Source organism: Trachymyrmex cornetzi, unplaced genomic scaffold (assembly GCF_001594075.2).
Source record: "Trachymyrmex cornetzi isolate Tcor2-1 unplaced genomic scaffold, Tcor1.1 scaffold209, whole genome shotgun sequence".
Lineage (NCBI taxonomy): Eukaryota > Metazoa > Arthropoda > Insecta > Hymenoptera > Formicidae > Trachymyrmex > Trachymyrmex cornetzi.
In genome coordinates, this window is record NW_017296732.1 from 58,831 (window position 1) to 74,922 (window position 16,092).

At 36.1% G+C, this 16,092-nt stretch overlaps 2 protein-coding genes across 2 annotated transcripts in view; both read left to right on the forward strand.

Moving 5' to 3' along the window:
- The window catches only part of LOC108759840 (uncharacterized), a 54,297-nt gene extending 44,556 nt beyond the window's left edge, over positions 1-9,741 (forward strand). Inside the window, exons 7-15 of the mRNA XM_018505487.1 lie at positions 4-51; positions 983-1,049; positions 2,126-2,443; positions 2,567-2,720; positions 3,346-3,683; positions 4,330-4,443; positions 4,743-4,841; positions 8,096-8,653; positions 9,234-9,741. Of these exons, the coding sequence (XP_018360989.1) occupies positions 4-51; positions 983-1,049; positions 2,126-2,443; positions 2,567-2,720; positions 3,346-3,683; positions 4,330-4,443; positions 4,743-4,841; positions 8,096-8,653; positions 9,234-9,401 (1,864 nt within the window). The 3' untranslated portion in view covers positions 9,402-9,741. The remainder of the gene's footprint in view (positions 1-3; positions 52-982; positions 1,050-2,125; positions 2,444-2,566; positions 2,721-3,345; positions 3,684-4,329; positions 4,444-4,742; positions 4,842-8,095; positions 8,654-9,233) is intronic.
- Positions 9,742-10,276: 535 nt separating this feature from the next.
- Positions 10,277-16,087, forward strand: LOC108759841 (uncharacterized). The gene is made up of 6 exons (XM_018505488.1): positions 10,277-10,800; positions 11,203-11,433; positions 11,867-12,273; positions 12,703-13,285; positions 13,761-14,402; positions 15,143-16,087. The coding sequence occupies exons 1-6, from the start codon at positions 10,460-10,462 to the stop codon at positions 15,816-15,818; spliced, it is 2,880 nt and encodes a 959-aa protein (XP_018360990.1). The 5' UTR covers positions 10,277-10,459; the 3' UTR covers positions 15,819-16,087.
- The last annotated feature ends 5 nt before the right edge of the window (positions 16,088-16,092 follow it).

A 16,092-nucleotide genomic window follows, 5' to 3' on the forward strand; every position in this document is an offset into this window, starting at 1 on the left:
CAGGATGCATCAGCGATATCCGCGCGACGATGCCTGCAACAGAAATGGCAGGTCAGTTGCAATGTAGCTTCGATTAAAGAACTCCCTACAAAAACGTTGCAATACTTGCAATCATCATTTTTATGAAAAGTAATATTTTAATAGGAAAATATTGCTTGTGTGCGGTGGCTACATGGTTCCCATTTTTTTTAATTAAAAGAATGTTGGATGCAATGTTTTCTCAGGAAGCCCTTCAATTATTTTATCAAAAGACCGTTTCTGATTAATTAATTCCAAAATTTTGAATGAGTCGTTAAACTCATTTTTAATCAAACAAGCATTAAATTAATTCTAGAACACTATCGAGTGTGATACAGTATTGCTATTGATATGTAAAGTTGATAAAAAGAGGAATTGGGGCACTCCTAATTAATGCAACACAAGATTTTCATACATTTCACATTCTTAATGACATAATATTTATATAATCTAGATTTTTGTAAACACAAATCTAATTATTAACTTAAAAGGAAAGAAATAATAAGTACATTATCAAATTAAAACTTACTGATCATTGAAAGCGTAGCTTAATTAGCGCTTAATGATTTCGCTTATTTGCACATCAAACTTAGCGTTGGTAGGATCAATACGCCCATCGTGTAATTTTTCGGAGCGATGTACCGATTACAATAACGGATTGCCTATGGTACGCGCTGTGCACATATCTTTTCCAGTGGCTAACCGTTATCGAGTGGCATCAATGAATTTACACTGGGAGAAAGTCGGTCCATTAATAGGACACGCGGCGATAACGATCATAGAGTCCGCCGCAGTTCGAATTCCTTACCGCCACGTATATTAACATTCATCCTGTTCCTTGTTTTCCTCGGTGTTCCTTGATGGTAAAAACGCGCGTCCCATGAATTCCACTCTTTAGAAATCGGTACGGACTCGCTTGCATAATCGGACAGATCCCGCTTTATTTCCGTGTGTGACGTTGTAGGATATGCTGCCCCCTCGCCCTGTCGACCACCAGCTGCAGTTCTTCGGAGTGGACGCACGTGGATCAGGTAAAGAATTTTAAAATAGAGTATCTTGTTTCGTACATTATTGCGCAATATAAAACTCCAAGAGTTTATTTCTTGTTGCGCTAAGCAATTTTTTTCGAGAAGAAAACAGATATAAATTAAATTTTGCTTTATTAGGCTTTGAGAATTTTGACTCGTGAATTTTAAATTCTTCATATACCTTTGTTACTTCGGTTTGTTTTACTTCTTCTTATCGAAATATCGTTTTGATATACTGTATTACCTATTGGCAGCGCGTTCTACGCGATAAGAAACAGTGCAGTAGCTTATCAGCTTTTACCGTTATGCACATCGACACGTATATTATATCTAGAAAAGCAGAGCATATACAATGAATACTTGAAAATTTATGTTACATTAACTGTAAAATTTCTATTAAATTAATTACTTTTGATTAATAATTACCATTAATTGTATAAAATTCATATATATTGATTATATTTTTTTTATAAATTAAATTCTACTTATCATATATATATAAAAAATAATAACCGTTGAATTGTAATAATTACTAGAATAATTAATAATCACAATAACTACTCTTGAATAATTACATTAATTGTATAACATTCTACTAATTATATTCTTTATAAAATTTTTTATTAAACTCTATCATGTAAAAAATAATCGTTGAATTATATAATAATCACTGGAAAAATCTTCTTTTAAATAAAATAAAATACTTAATTTTCCCCGGTTTTTGCCGGGGAATATTAACTTATCTGTTAATATTCGTGCATTAATTATAAAACATTAATATAGTAATGTGTGTGCGTGCGTGCGTGTGTGTATGCGTGTATTCTGAGTTATCCACTTTTTTGACATATTTTTAATTTCAAAGTATAAAGCCTGATTTACAATTGCGTAAACGTAATTATAAGTGGTCATTGTTGTAACAATTCACCAATCACAGTCGGATATTCTCCTTGTATTCAAGTGTGATTGTTCAATTCTTACAACTACAATTACGTTTACGCAAGAGATCGGGCTTATGATCGCTTAAAAGGCAAGAATGCAACGCCTCTTTCTCATGGGGATTTAATTTGACCGTTTTCTAGGCGCCGGAATGGTCGCGTAAACCGAATAACACAACCGTGATTCGTGTTAATCAGAGCTCGAACCAGAACCAGAATCACCGGCCTATACTGGGCGGGCAGTACCATTTCAATCCGCGTGGCAATTACGACGATGACATCGATAACGAGCCACTTTACGACCCCGTGGCGCCCAGGATTGACTATGAGGTGCATGATTTCGACGCGAATCCACGAGACGAGGCCAATCGGCGGCTGGCCTATCGGCGAGATAACGCGAGGCAGCAGGACGTGATTTATGACGGGCCTGCGGACGACTTACCCATGTATCATGGCTCCAAAGTAAGGAGATCTGCTTTCGTTATCACGCCATTTTTCATCTTGAAATGTTGTCTCGTTAAGTAATCGGATAATTAAATATACGAGCAAGATATGTTACGTGCCGCGAATAATTTTCTGCGCCAGGAGAACGACCAAGTGGTCGGCAATCGATTGACGGATCTGCAACTCATGCAGCGACAGAGCGAAGCCGAGAGGAAGACGATAACGACCGTAGAGGTGCATCAGTCGGTTTGTCCACCTGCACCTCCGCCGCCGCTTCCTTACAAATGGCCAGCAGGTTTGACGGCTTTTCCCGCAGCATCATTAGAATAATAACTGACCGCGTTTGCTCGAGCGCCAAGTCGAAGGAAGTCCTCTTTCCGCTGTCCATTCGTTTGAAAACATAAATTTCAAGTTTTTCACTTTTTTTAATAAATAAAATACATATCCTCTTACTAAAAGAATTAAAAATATTTTCATGCGCTGTTCTTTCTTAGATTAATAGAGACATAATTTGATTTAAAGCTTGTACATAATAAATTAAATTAAGTTAAACTAAATTAATGTGATTTAAGACTCAAATAGATTATAAATCAAATAGATTTTTTTTTATAAATTAATTAAAGAGCTGAAAACATTATTTTTATATATGAGTTTTATTACTTGTTAATTTTAGCATACAACTAGCTTTGGCTCATCATTTTTTATATATTAAATTTTTTAATTTAATATAATTATTAAATTAAATTAATTTAATAATTATTAAAATAAATATTAATTATTTTCCAATTTATATATTAAAATTGAATTTATATTTTTCGGTGTTTTTTTTTTTAAATGAAGATCTATACTTCGAATTTAAGAAGATTATTTACTTCTATATAATGTTTCATATTACAATCGTCGTGTATCTACTATTACAGAGACCAAACCAATGAACGCCATGGGCATGCAAATGGGCAGCACCATGTCGATGGGCAGCACCGGCTCGACGGAGACCGAGTCAAGCCTTGAGTCGTCCTGCAGCAAGGATTCCGCGTCGACGTCGTCATCTCTGTCAACATCGTCCTGCGAGCCGGCATCCACCGTTTCTTACGGATCGGCGATCGGTGGCGGATCCTCCAGCGTTACCAGCAAAACGACGGAAACTTCGACAGCCACATACGCGACGCCGCGCAAGGATGTCGCCAGGACGTCGCCGATCGCCAGCACCGATCTGAGCACCGCCATCACGCAGGAGTTACAGAGGCGAGCGCAGCAGGTAAAATTGATCGATATTCAAGATAAAATCACGTATCTCGGATTTTCTTCTGTGAGATAAGATCGCTAAACCATGAGGATTGAGAGTAAACATGAAGCGTAATTCCTAATATAGTTTTTATAATGCATTCTTATCGTATGTATTATTGGACGTGTTGCAATCAAAATGCTTCCTGTCTTCTCTCTCGCGTTGAATGTATTCGTAATTTTTTAATCTTAATCGTTATTTTGCAACGATATCTTTGCCATTGGTCTGTTTATCTATGATATCTTTTATATTTTATGTTCTTCGTGTCTATCGCGATAGAAATTGATGAATGTTATCAATCAGTTGAAGTACCTCGCGACATAATGTGCTGCAAAAAGTTTAATCTTTTAGCCATGAACTAGATTATATATAATGCTAGAGTATATAATTAAATAGTTAGAAGTTGTTTTCCTCGGTACTGTAACTTCTTCATTTTTTTCTATATAGATACATTTTTAGTGTTTAAAATAAATTACGTTCTCTACGAGTATATTTATTATTTTTATTTTATCTCAAGTAATTATTAATTGCCTTTAATAATTAGTTATTTTTAATTTATCACTATATTTATTATACTCGCATTTTATCACATATCACGCATTGTTTTTCTTTCTCGCAGAGGATGAATAATGCTGCTAAAGCAGAAACGCTAAAGGAAAAAACTCCGGATAATCGCAAGCCTCAGAATCCTGAAACTTTGAGATCGCAGGAGCAAAAAGTCGCACACGATAAGGTCAGTTGCTTGCAATTACGTATATATAATTAATTGCACATGTATAAGGAATCTATAAATTGTATGCAATTACCGTCCAGTCTTAATTATTATAATTTAGAGCTGATGCCTCATATTAAGAATGCGCTTTTTTATCGATAAACGTTTTTATTTCTTTTATTTCTGAAATTCTGTAGTATGTAGCGTGAACTATGTTAAATTCGCGCTAATATCGTTATACACGTTCTGAATATATGCCATTGAATCTGCTGACTAAACCTAAAAATTCCTGCTAATAAAATTGATTTTTTTTTTTGCAGCTGATGGAGGAGTTTAAACGTGCACACCAAAAGATGTTCAATTCTGCTCAACAAAAAACGCAGTCCTCGGAACAGGTGCCCAAAGAAGTTCAGGAGAAGGTAAGAAAAAATTAATTCATTTTACGTATTATTTAAAAATTGCGTAACTTAAATTTTGGAAGATTCAATAAAATAATATTCTCTCAACTCTAAAATAATAAAATATTCTTTTAGTACTTTTTGAATATGTTTTTACGTATGTTGCAATTTGTAACTACTGATCTGTATACAGAAATAATTAGTCGCGAATTTATTTTGCCGCGTGGAATTTGAAATACATGAAGCTCCAACTTTTATGCGATAACAATAGTCTACCTGACGCCAGTCTGGTGTACTGTTCAGTGATAAGCGTATCTTTCAAACCGATTAATGACGTAATGTATTGCATGTTATAATTGCAATCAAGTATTAACAACATGCACAAGTCGAGATTGCCGTAATGTCAGCAATGAATTAAATTGATCTTAAAAAAATGAATCAATTTTAGACAAAACGTAAATTGAATTGTAAAAAGTCGAACTAATCAAAATTATCAAAAGTTATCAATGAGTTATCAATAAGTTATCAAATATTTAAAAAATTAAAAGCAATTGAAGTATAATGCAAGGTTCCACTGATATCAATTACGATAATTCTCCGAAGGTGATCGTAATTAACAACGTAAAATTAACGATTGCGCGTGAAAGCACGATATATAACGCGCTCGAAAACAATAGCCGTTTCTATCGTATATCAAGTTAATTTCGCTTTAACGAGATGTCGAAGTGAATAGATGGCGAAGATATGAGGTCTTTCGACCCGCACGCATCTTTTTCTTGCGAGTATTTTCAAGGCGTAGCTAACCGGCGCGGCGGCTCGAGTAGCGAGTTTTTAATTACACAACCGCTAAGCAACGATCCGGCGGTGCAAACAGATAAGAGCACGAAATTATGAAGACTCCGGAATAGTCGTCGTCGGTGTGGCGTACAGACTACGACGTAATCGTCGTGCACGTGTGCGTGCATGCATGCGTTGCTGACGCGCCAATATATTTACTTGTGTGTATACCTGTGGAGCGCACATTGGTTGCTCGGTAGTATTGTTGAAACGTCGAGAGATAGCGAGCAGTTTGCACACCTTAAAGTCACGTATGTTCCAACGTTTTGTTTCAGTTCTTGCATTACCACGCGGTAAGGAAAATGTACGAGCGATATCGCGGATCGCGTTTGATCGCGGAAGTAGTTTATACGTAAATTAATTATATTAACTGCTCTCTCGAGAGCGCGCATTACAATCATTCTCGATACATCGTTTTTGACGTAGAAATATTTGTGACAGTTTAATCAACGAAATAATAATAATAAACCTGCTGCGGAAATTAATTACTAATAATTATTATTCGAAAGCTGTATTCAAAACCAAGCGGCATCTCGAGTGTCTTCGGATTGCCGGGATAATAGGAATAACGGGAACGACTGTCTCTCCAGATTAAAACGTGTATCTCTAGATTAGAGTGTGCCGCAACAAAGTGATTTCGTGCGCGTATATATTTCTCATTTTTCGAAGAGAAATCTGGATATTATTTTCTTCAACACACACAAGTAGAGTTGAGCGTGTTTTCGTTGATAAATCACTCCTTTACTTTTTCCCGCGAGCAGGTGACTGTTACACAAGCGAGAAGGCCGATTGACAGCTTATGTTACCGCCTTATCGTCCATTAATCATCGTTATCGAGACGTTCGTGGATTTATTCGTCGTAAGGCCAGCGACGGTGATCGTAGCACCGTCACGTCGTGTACGAGGCATCCGATACCGGGATTCGAGTTGCAACGCGACACGCCGCGTCGCGTCGACGCGAGGTCTTGTGCCACATTTTTTCCTCACAGCCTCGAACACTGCAGTTTCCTACGAATTGTGGCGGATGTGCAAAATAATAGGGCTTACATAAGAACGCCGGCGTAAGGCGACGTAACGTGCGCTCTTCTTGCGTTCCTTCAGTTGCCCGTCCGCCGTCGTCGCGTCGTGCGATCGGCGGTCCGCGAAATAAATACCGCAAAAACGCGTGATCGCCTGATCGCCATTCGATCGTGATTCGAAGAAAATAGCGGGATAGAGAAGTACATTTTGTGGCGAAGAGAGGAAAGAATATTCGTCGAAACATTAACACGTAAAGAAAAATGTTTTCGTCAACCCGATGACTGATTCTATTTAATTGGTTCTCCGAAAAGCTGAAGGACATTTTATGAAAATATTGAAGACTTTTAAGATAATAAGAAATAAGTTCAACGAACACTGCCATAAATAAGATTGTTTTAATGTAATCTATATATATTAGAGACAAGTCTGTTTAGTACATGTGAAATTTAATAGATGATAATATATGCGACCGCGCGATGAATGTAAAAAGTGCAAGCAAAAAGAACTAACTCACGTGGAAAGTGGAATACGTGACGTATTAAATTTCTTGTATCACTATTGCTATAAATATTGTTAGAAATATTTAGAATTAAATATGGATAAAAACTCGAAGGCGAATAATACAACCGACTCAATAAGGAAACAAGCGCTGGTCACAATTACTCCTTACAACGTTAGTAATTATATACAAAACAATTAGCGTTAATGTGCAATTAGTATTAATATGCAATTTAATTTACAACTCTAGCACATATGTCCAAGGACAGTTTATTAATTTGTTAAATATATTTAATATTTTTCTGTCGACAAATTAAAAATACATTTTGAAAATACAACGTATTCTATTTTAGAATATATATATTAATAATTTTTAATCGTAGTTTTTTAAGTTAATAAAATACGCGTAATGTGCATACAGAAAAACACATATTTATCATATTGTTATTTAAATATTAATTACTCGTTTCAAATTTTAAAAAAGTTTATATATTCAAACTTACAGTATTTAATCTGAATCTTAGTAAATTTAACACTTCAATCAAAATCATTAAATTGAAACTTTGATTTGCTTATTATATAAAGTCGCTTCTTCGATAAAATTTTATTCTTTGAAAGAAAATAAATTTATATTTTGAGTACATAATAATGAATTTTCTTCTTTTTGTAACAAGTAAATTTAAGACTATTATTAAGAAAATATTCTTTGTTAAAGATAACCATTATTTAAAAGAAAAAGAGTAAACGGATTATATATAATTTTTCTTAGCAATAGAATGAGATATTTTTATGTGTACTAAATCCTTTTAATATCTAATTTTATTTTTGCACAGTGTTATAATTTTATATATAAAAATTGCATACATATATAATATATCCTATTTAGAATGATGTAACAATATGTTTTGTTACATTCTCAGGAACAGCAGAAGAGAATGCTCAATGAGACAACAGCAATAGTGTCGACAACAGCAAGTCCTCCGGTGCCACCGCCAGCGCCTCCGCTTCCGCTTCCTTCTAAAAATCGGAACAGCGACGACTCGGTGGAAATGCAAAGCATCGAATCGTTCAAGCTGAAGGAGACGCCCAATACAGTGCCGAAACCACCGCCAACGTACTTCCCAGTGACGAGCCCTTCCTCGACGAACAATAGTCCGCGACACGTTGGTACTGCAAGCAAGATTCCCAAGGACGCCGCAACGAGCCCCGTTGCGGAACTCGCAAAGAACTCGGCTACGCCGATCTCGCCGACCAACAGTGCTCAGCCTTCAAAGTTACCCAGCGGCAAGGTGGCCATCAGGATAGGGTCGTACGAGGGTGAGACGAAACAGCCATCCAGGTTGGAATTCTTGCCGCAACAGCCAAGTCGCGACAAAAACAGCGTTGACGACTCGGACAATAGCCCTGTCGTATCCAGGCTGCAGAACGAGCTTGCCGCGACCCTGCAGAGGTCGAACCTCAGAAGAAAGACTGAAGGCGTAAGCGATACTACAATAAAACAAAATCATTAATTACCGCAGAATAAGATTAGTCATACGCTCAGAGAAAAACATAATATGATAGCAACTATAAAAGTGACAATTATACAAGTTTTTTTATACAAAATAAATGTGTATACATAATCGAATAAACTAATGCATGGAATTGAATAAATTATTTTTACAGTGTTACAATAACTATAAAATAATTCAGTCAACTATATTATACATATTATGTTAATTCTTTTATATTATAATATATATATATATTTCTCTAATATATATTATGTTAATATATTAATTCTATATTTATATATATTTATATATAAATATATATAGTTGTCGCTTTTATATAGTTCATTATTATATCTTTTTTTCTGAGTGTAAAATAATGTTAAATCAGTGAAAGAAATTAAAACTTTTATTATTATAAATACTTCGACTGCATATTTTTTCCTGAACATTTCTGGAATTTATCGAATTATTTAATTGTAAATTTTATATGGCATTTTATATTGTAATTCTTTCTCAAAGAAAATACGACTCCGAGAAAAAATGAGAACTTGTTTTTGCATTTTAGGAAAATCAGTCGCCCGTGAAGACTATTCATGAGAACGCTGTGACATCCAGCAATGAAACAACGAATCCAGAGCCAAACAAGCTTCTTCAGAGCAATATCGAGAAACTTGCTTCCGCTCTCAGCAACAAAGTCACCATTAAAGTGAATCCGGAAAATAATAGTCGATAAGAATCGAGTCGAAAAGACGTAGCAACAATCATCTTGTATCTTCGTAAATTTTGTACATTTTTGCACGTTTCGCTAACACTATTTCGACTTAATTATATAAGTGAAAAGGCGCTCTCCCTATTGGTGAGGTTCTTTTACACGTACATGTTTTTATATCTTATTTATTATCGTATTATACACCGAAAGTAAGGAGCTAATTCTTATTAATCGAGACGAGGTTTCACGACCAGTATTTATCGCGTAGTCTTAAATGTAATCTACTGCGGCTATGTACGAATCTTAACGTAAAATTCGACGAAATGTTGAATGTTTAAATAAAATCGACGACACACATATAATATTTGATCTTGAACCCCTTATCGATTTCCTAAATTAATATATGAAATCCATGAGGCATTCAAGTTTTTTATTAATTAAGATTAAGAACACGGTGACTATGATTAAGAATATATCTACGAATTTTGTTATTATGGACATAAACATAATAACAAAAAACATTAATTTTACGATTTTAATGTTAACCCTTCAGAGCTGATGCTGGATCTATAAGATCCATTCAATTTAATTAAAAGGCACTAATTAATTTCAAAGAACTAAAATGATATAACTCGTGTAAAAAAAGTAAAATTTAAATATATTTTAATAAGAATAATTTAAATTTGCAAATATAACATTTAAAAAATTAAATAACATTTTTTACAAAAAGATTTATGATTATGAGATTATGAGATTCAACGATATACGATGTTTGATTTTGAAGCACTTACGTTTCCGTAGCACTCGATTTCGGTCAGCTCCAGAGGGTCATTGCATGAGCATATTTAAGTATTACACACTTATTATTTTTTAGAACGTTTCCCGAGAAGCGAGAAGTTGTCTGTGAATAATGCCGGTACGCATCTTCCCCTGACGTTTCGATCGAGAAAGTGTTAATTCAGCACGGTTAGGTATTGGGAGGTAAACGAGCGCTTTGAAAATCCCTCGTTCATGCAGAATCTCATAGATGATTCGTGCAGTGCGATACCATCCCCTTCCTCGCCGCGCGAGAGAAGCTATCCATGAACGCGTCACGTGGAACGAGATTGCCCGATCGGTTACGGGGTAACAGAATACGCAAATTACTGCTGTCGGAGTACCACGAGTTCTCTGAGACCATTCTGGTGGAGTCGTCGTTCGCGGAGACCACGAGGAATGGACGAGGGATTCGTCAGGTCTCTCTGGGTCTTACACCGACTAGGCTGATCGTTGCTGCCGACATCCTTCAGACTAATCCCAGTTTCTTTTGCCCATCTTGCATCGACGCTAGTATTGAGAGCTTCGAACTCGTATCCGTGTATCCCTTAGAATATGTTACGCTCAGCGTGTTTAGGAGAAGACGTCGCAAGACTCTGAAGGCAAGGTATAATCCTTCAGACAAAGCGAGGGCTATAAAACAATCACAGACTCTATTTTTTCTTTCTTTTCTCTTATGTTAAGCAGGGTCCTTACACTCGTAACACTTAACAATGTAGTATCAGCATCGTTACATTGTCGTTGCGCAGGTATTAAATACAGTAAAAAAGCTGTACAGTGATGGTACGACAATGGTTGTTCCAAAATTTATTGCCAGTGTAGAAATATATATTTATAGTGCATGTAACGTAAACTAAATTTTTAGTGCTGACAGTGAATTTTGGAACATAACTGATATTAAAAATTACAGAATAGGAGCCCTGAAATCGAAAAATACAAATCTTTAATCAATTTTCTCTTAAAGAAAGTGGATTTTTACATTCGGTTTATCTCAGACTGATTGCCCTAGATTCATTGACGGTCGAGCTAATTATTACGAGCTCGGCGGTGAGCGACGCAGGGTTTCTTGGAAAGTCTGGTGCGAACAGGTACGAAGATTACTGGCATACAAGGCAAACGGTAGCTCGTTGTCCGAAACGACGGCGGCGAGCTCGTCAAGCAGTAGCGCCTTATATTTGCTGTCGTCTGAGATAGAAATCAGGAGTAATCGCGACGCGAGATGTAAAAGATCGATATTCAGGTGATGATCGGTGTAAATTATTTTTTATCTCTTTACATTACTCATGTTATTTGCAAATGTATTTAACAGCTAAATTTATTTTTAATGGCGAGTTTAGAGTCAATTTTGTCTCAGCAAAAACGTTTCAATTCTCTCGACATCATGTGAATAATTGTAATTGGTATTTGTGGGTCCAGTGAATTTGGATATTGTCTTCAACTACGTTTTAAAAAATGTTCATAAAAAATGTTTTTTACAACTTCACATAATTTTAAATTACATAATCTCATTTTTCGGATTTTGGTCTCCAAAATGAAAGAGATTGTTTAATTATATTAATTTCAAACAAAAATACATTAATTTAAAATACATTAGACCATAAATATTAATTAGGAAATTTTTGAGCTAATACTGATTAGTGATAATATCATATCTAAAAAAAAAACGCATACAGAGTATGGAGTCATTATGGAGGTGCCGGCGACTATGTTGCTCCAACATGGACCGAGAAGAACTTGTATCTTGGACCGTGTTACAACGAGTTGATGAACGGCAATTACACGCCGGTTCCGGTGAGATTCGCTGGAGCCAGCCTGGAGGATCTAAGATACGAGCTGAAAGATCGCACACCGCGTTACATAGCTTGCGAGAAATCCTGTCACAGTTGGCCGTGTCAGACAAAGTTTGATGGTCGGGCAAGATTTCAACGTGCCGGCGGACTTTGTAATGTCCTTTTCGCAAGAAGTCGCGATGTATGTCATTGCGATTACGCCGCAAGTTGCAAAAGTTCGCCTTGCAATGTCTGTCAACTGGATAACAGTGTCGGCATAAATGTTCTTGGAAAGCATAACCGATGTCACGGTTAGATTTGCGAAAATCATAAATTTTCCTTATCTATTTAGATACATTTTAGATTCAAGTTTCCCTAATAATAGAAATTTAACCCATAACTAGAACGTAACTGGGTCCTGGTGGTCTTGGGAATAATTTTACATTTCAATTTTATTTTTCACAGTTTTGTTCTATTCATGTAGGCTAATTATCGTACTATTTGTGATAATTTCAAGTGTTCTAATTTTTTATGTAAATGAAAAATTTTCTTTGTATAATAACTTTTAATAACGTAGAGACTTCGAAAATTTATTTTTAAATATATACTTCTGTTATGGGTTTAAAAAATTGTAAGAATAATAATATAATTTATCGACTAAATGAATCCGATAAATATATTAGAAATGCAAATATTCCAACCGAAATACATTATATTATTAAACATTCAAAAACGTTTAGAACGTCGAAACATGTTTTTCGAAGACGATTTCGTAGAGCATGTGGAAAATAAGTATGGCAAACGTCAACAACAATATCAGAATGAGCCGAAAGGGACTTTAGCAAAAATATCGCGTTTTGGCTTCGGCGTGTCGGAGAAATGCAATTCCGAATTGATTCTGGGTCCTTATCGTGGTGATTCGGGCTACGAAGACGTCGTCGATGCTCGTAAGTTGCTCGAGAACGGCGTGACAATTTGGGAAGACAATTGCCGATCCTTAAAGGGTCAGAGACATCCGCGAAGATACGGCTTATCTTCGGCAGCGCATTTTTTCCATGCGCTCGGCCCGTGGTCGGTGCAACCTGGCGAGCGAGAATCCGTGCAGACTCTCAGATCACCGAGTGCGGTCAACATTCGCAGACAGCCCTCAGATCCGGAGCTGAGACTTCCGGTTTCGCGCCGCCAGTTGACAGCCAGCATCTCTTGCACTGCCTTGACACCCGGCGGATCCAGTATTATTGGTGCCGTCACTAGAGGACGAGTGATACTCTTCTGGACGCCAGAATATTGGTACAGGCCTCAGGCAGCAGTTGCTGCCTACAGGTGATACAAAAAGAATATTTGTCATTGTTCTAAAAGTCGTATAAGGTGTCCAACATAGTTTACTTGCCGTTTATAAATAATATATTACATATAGTTAAATCTTTATTATATCCATGTAAAAAACTCATATTTTCAGTTAATGTTAAAAAATGTTTCCTGATTTGAATTTGACCACCAGTTTTCAATGTTGAATATAATTAGCAAAAATCGTAACGTTTAGGTAGGCCACATTGGATACACTCATTTTATATGTAATTTATATCTTAACCAACGAAAGCTCAATTCAATTATCTCAACTTCAACAAAAATTTTAGAGTGAGAATTTAATTTTAATTGAATTTAATTGTCCAATTTAACGTTCAATTGCATTCTTCATTAAATAATTTGAGAAGAGATTGTTTGTCGTAAGAGGATTAGGTATCATTAGATATCAGCTTGTAATCAGTTATGTCTTACACAAAGCATCTTATGACAGAGAGCTGAGGCATCACTTAGCGTCTCTTCAGAATTTTCGACACGGGAAGGAGAAGCAATCGAAAGGAAAATTCTTCTACCGACGAAAAAATCGAATATCAAGCGAGAACGGCAATACTGAAGTTGCGATTACAGAAAAATCCAGCAGTCTCTTGGACCGCATGCTTTCTATCAACGGTACACGCAAACGCGATGGAAAGACGAACAGAAACGTCAACATCGACGAAGGCACGGCACAATTGCGGAGATTGCTAAGGATGAATCTTCGCATCACCATGTGGGACCTGGACAGCACTACCTTTGCCACACAACTCACGTCGATCGATCGCGATCTCTTCGTCCGCATTCCCACGACCGAGATTGAGGCGCTGATCTACCAGAGATCGTCGCGCAACGCACCGAATTTGGGTGCGTGGATCGCCTTCAGTCACCGGATCGCCTGCCTGACCGTTAGCGAGATTCTCGCGATCAAGCAGCTCGACATGAGGACCAGGATCATGGCGAGATTTATTAATGCCGCTGACAAGTGTCTTGCGCTTGGCAATTTTCAGTCTTGCAGATCCATCCTGGCTGGTCTACAGGCTCCGCCGATTTACAGGCTTCGGAGAAGCTGGTCCTATCTGAGGACTCATCACGCCAGCAGGTTTCCTTTCGTTTAAGATCCATTACAATTTCCTAATTAAATATCAAAGAAAAAATAATTCCTTTTGATATTTATCATAAATCTTTCTCATGAATAAATTTATCATACATTTTTAGTACACAGTCAAAACATTCTGTTAAATTTAACACATTTTACGTGTCCTAAACAGTCCCCATTCAAATTTAACATAAGATAAATATGTTACAAATATAAATATTATAAAAAATTAACACAAAAAATGTAACATTGACACAATTTGCGTAAGCATATTTCTTCAGTAAAATTTACATTTATAATATGTTAAATTAATACATTTTATTCATTTATCTTAGAATTTATGTTTTAGAATAAATTATTTTTATGTTACTTCTCTCTCTCTCTTCTCTCTCTCTCTCTTCTCTCTCTCTCTCTCTCTCTCTCTCTCTCTCTCTACTTACACATAGATTGTATTATTTTAACATAAAAAAATATTGAATATTAATTTAATACAAGATATTCAAATAACGGAGTCACGTTAAATAAATATTTGAATATGTGTTAAAAATTCAATATAAAAATTTCAACAAGAATAGGTTTTAACATAAAAAAAATACAAAATGTTTTTTTACTGTACACGCGAATAAATTAATAAATTAATAAATAAAATCTGATAAATATTTCCCGATTCTCCATTTGTTAATTACTCTATTTCGAAAAAACAAAAAAATGTTTTAGTACCGACACAATCATACATATTTTAGATACGCGACGATGGAAAGGCTGTCCAAGATTTATAAAAGTCCACGATGTTCAAAGTATCGAAAAGTCTGGACCGTAGCGAAACATAATCCACCTTGCATGCCATACGTTGGTCATTTTCTGATCAAGGTTCTGGGATTAAATAGCCTGAAAGAAATTCAAGCGAATTTTGCACCGTTCTTCACAAAGAAACAGTTAACCGCGCGAATTCGTGGGACTTCAGAGTCTTTGTCTATTAATAATAATTTCAATTATCATAACTCAAGAGATGACAAGAATCTAACAGAATCCAAGCAATCTTTAGCTAGGCGCATTTTTACAGCGACACTGACTAGGATGAAATTCACAGCCCGCCAGAACGTCACTGATGAAACTAAGGGCGATGTCTGGACGTGCAGGCAGCGATATCTTGCACGCAGGTTTTTTAATCGTTGGCGCGTGTTTACGTTGGAGATGAAAGTACGCTTGCAAAATAAGAGGAAATTGAAAAATGTGGACTTGAGGAGGAGACGCGTTATCGACATCGCGGCTTGGCTGACAAACTGCCAGAGATTCGCGTTGGGCTACAATTTCCCATTAAACTCATTCGCGTGTGAATATATTCTGAAGGCGCGTTACAGAGAGGACCGCGAAAACTTCTTCATCAGTCTCATGCTGGAACCGCCGAGGACAACTTGAATCCGCATTGGTAAATCAGGATTACATTATCGACGATTGATGTGCAATCGTTAATTTTAGTTATCATCATACGTTCATCTCGAGAGCGAAAGAGAATCGTAATTATTTTATTATCTCGAGTGCAACAAAACGGATAAAATATCGATGTACTATCAAAGTGCGTCGATTGTTTATCCGTAAATATTCTCTTTAAGACAATGACATACTGGAATGTTCAGTATTATTTACGATTTATACAGAAATATTTGTACTCAATGAAGTATTATCTACACGC

Excerpts from the sequence above, each read along its gene's own strand:
- LOC108759841 (XM_018505488.1), top strand. The coding sequence starts at position 10,460 with ATGAACGCGTCACGTGGAACGAGATTGCCCGATCGGTTACGGGGTAAC. Across the intron at positions 10,801-11,202 it reads CGCAAGACTCTGAAGGCAAG|ATTCATTGACGGTCGAGCTA; the intron begins GTATAATCCTTC and ends TGATTGCCCTAG. Across the intron at positions 14,403-15,142 it reads AGGACTCATCACGCCAGCAG|ATACGCGACGATGGAAAGGC; the intron begins GTTTCCTTTCGT and ends TACATATTTTAG.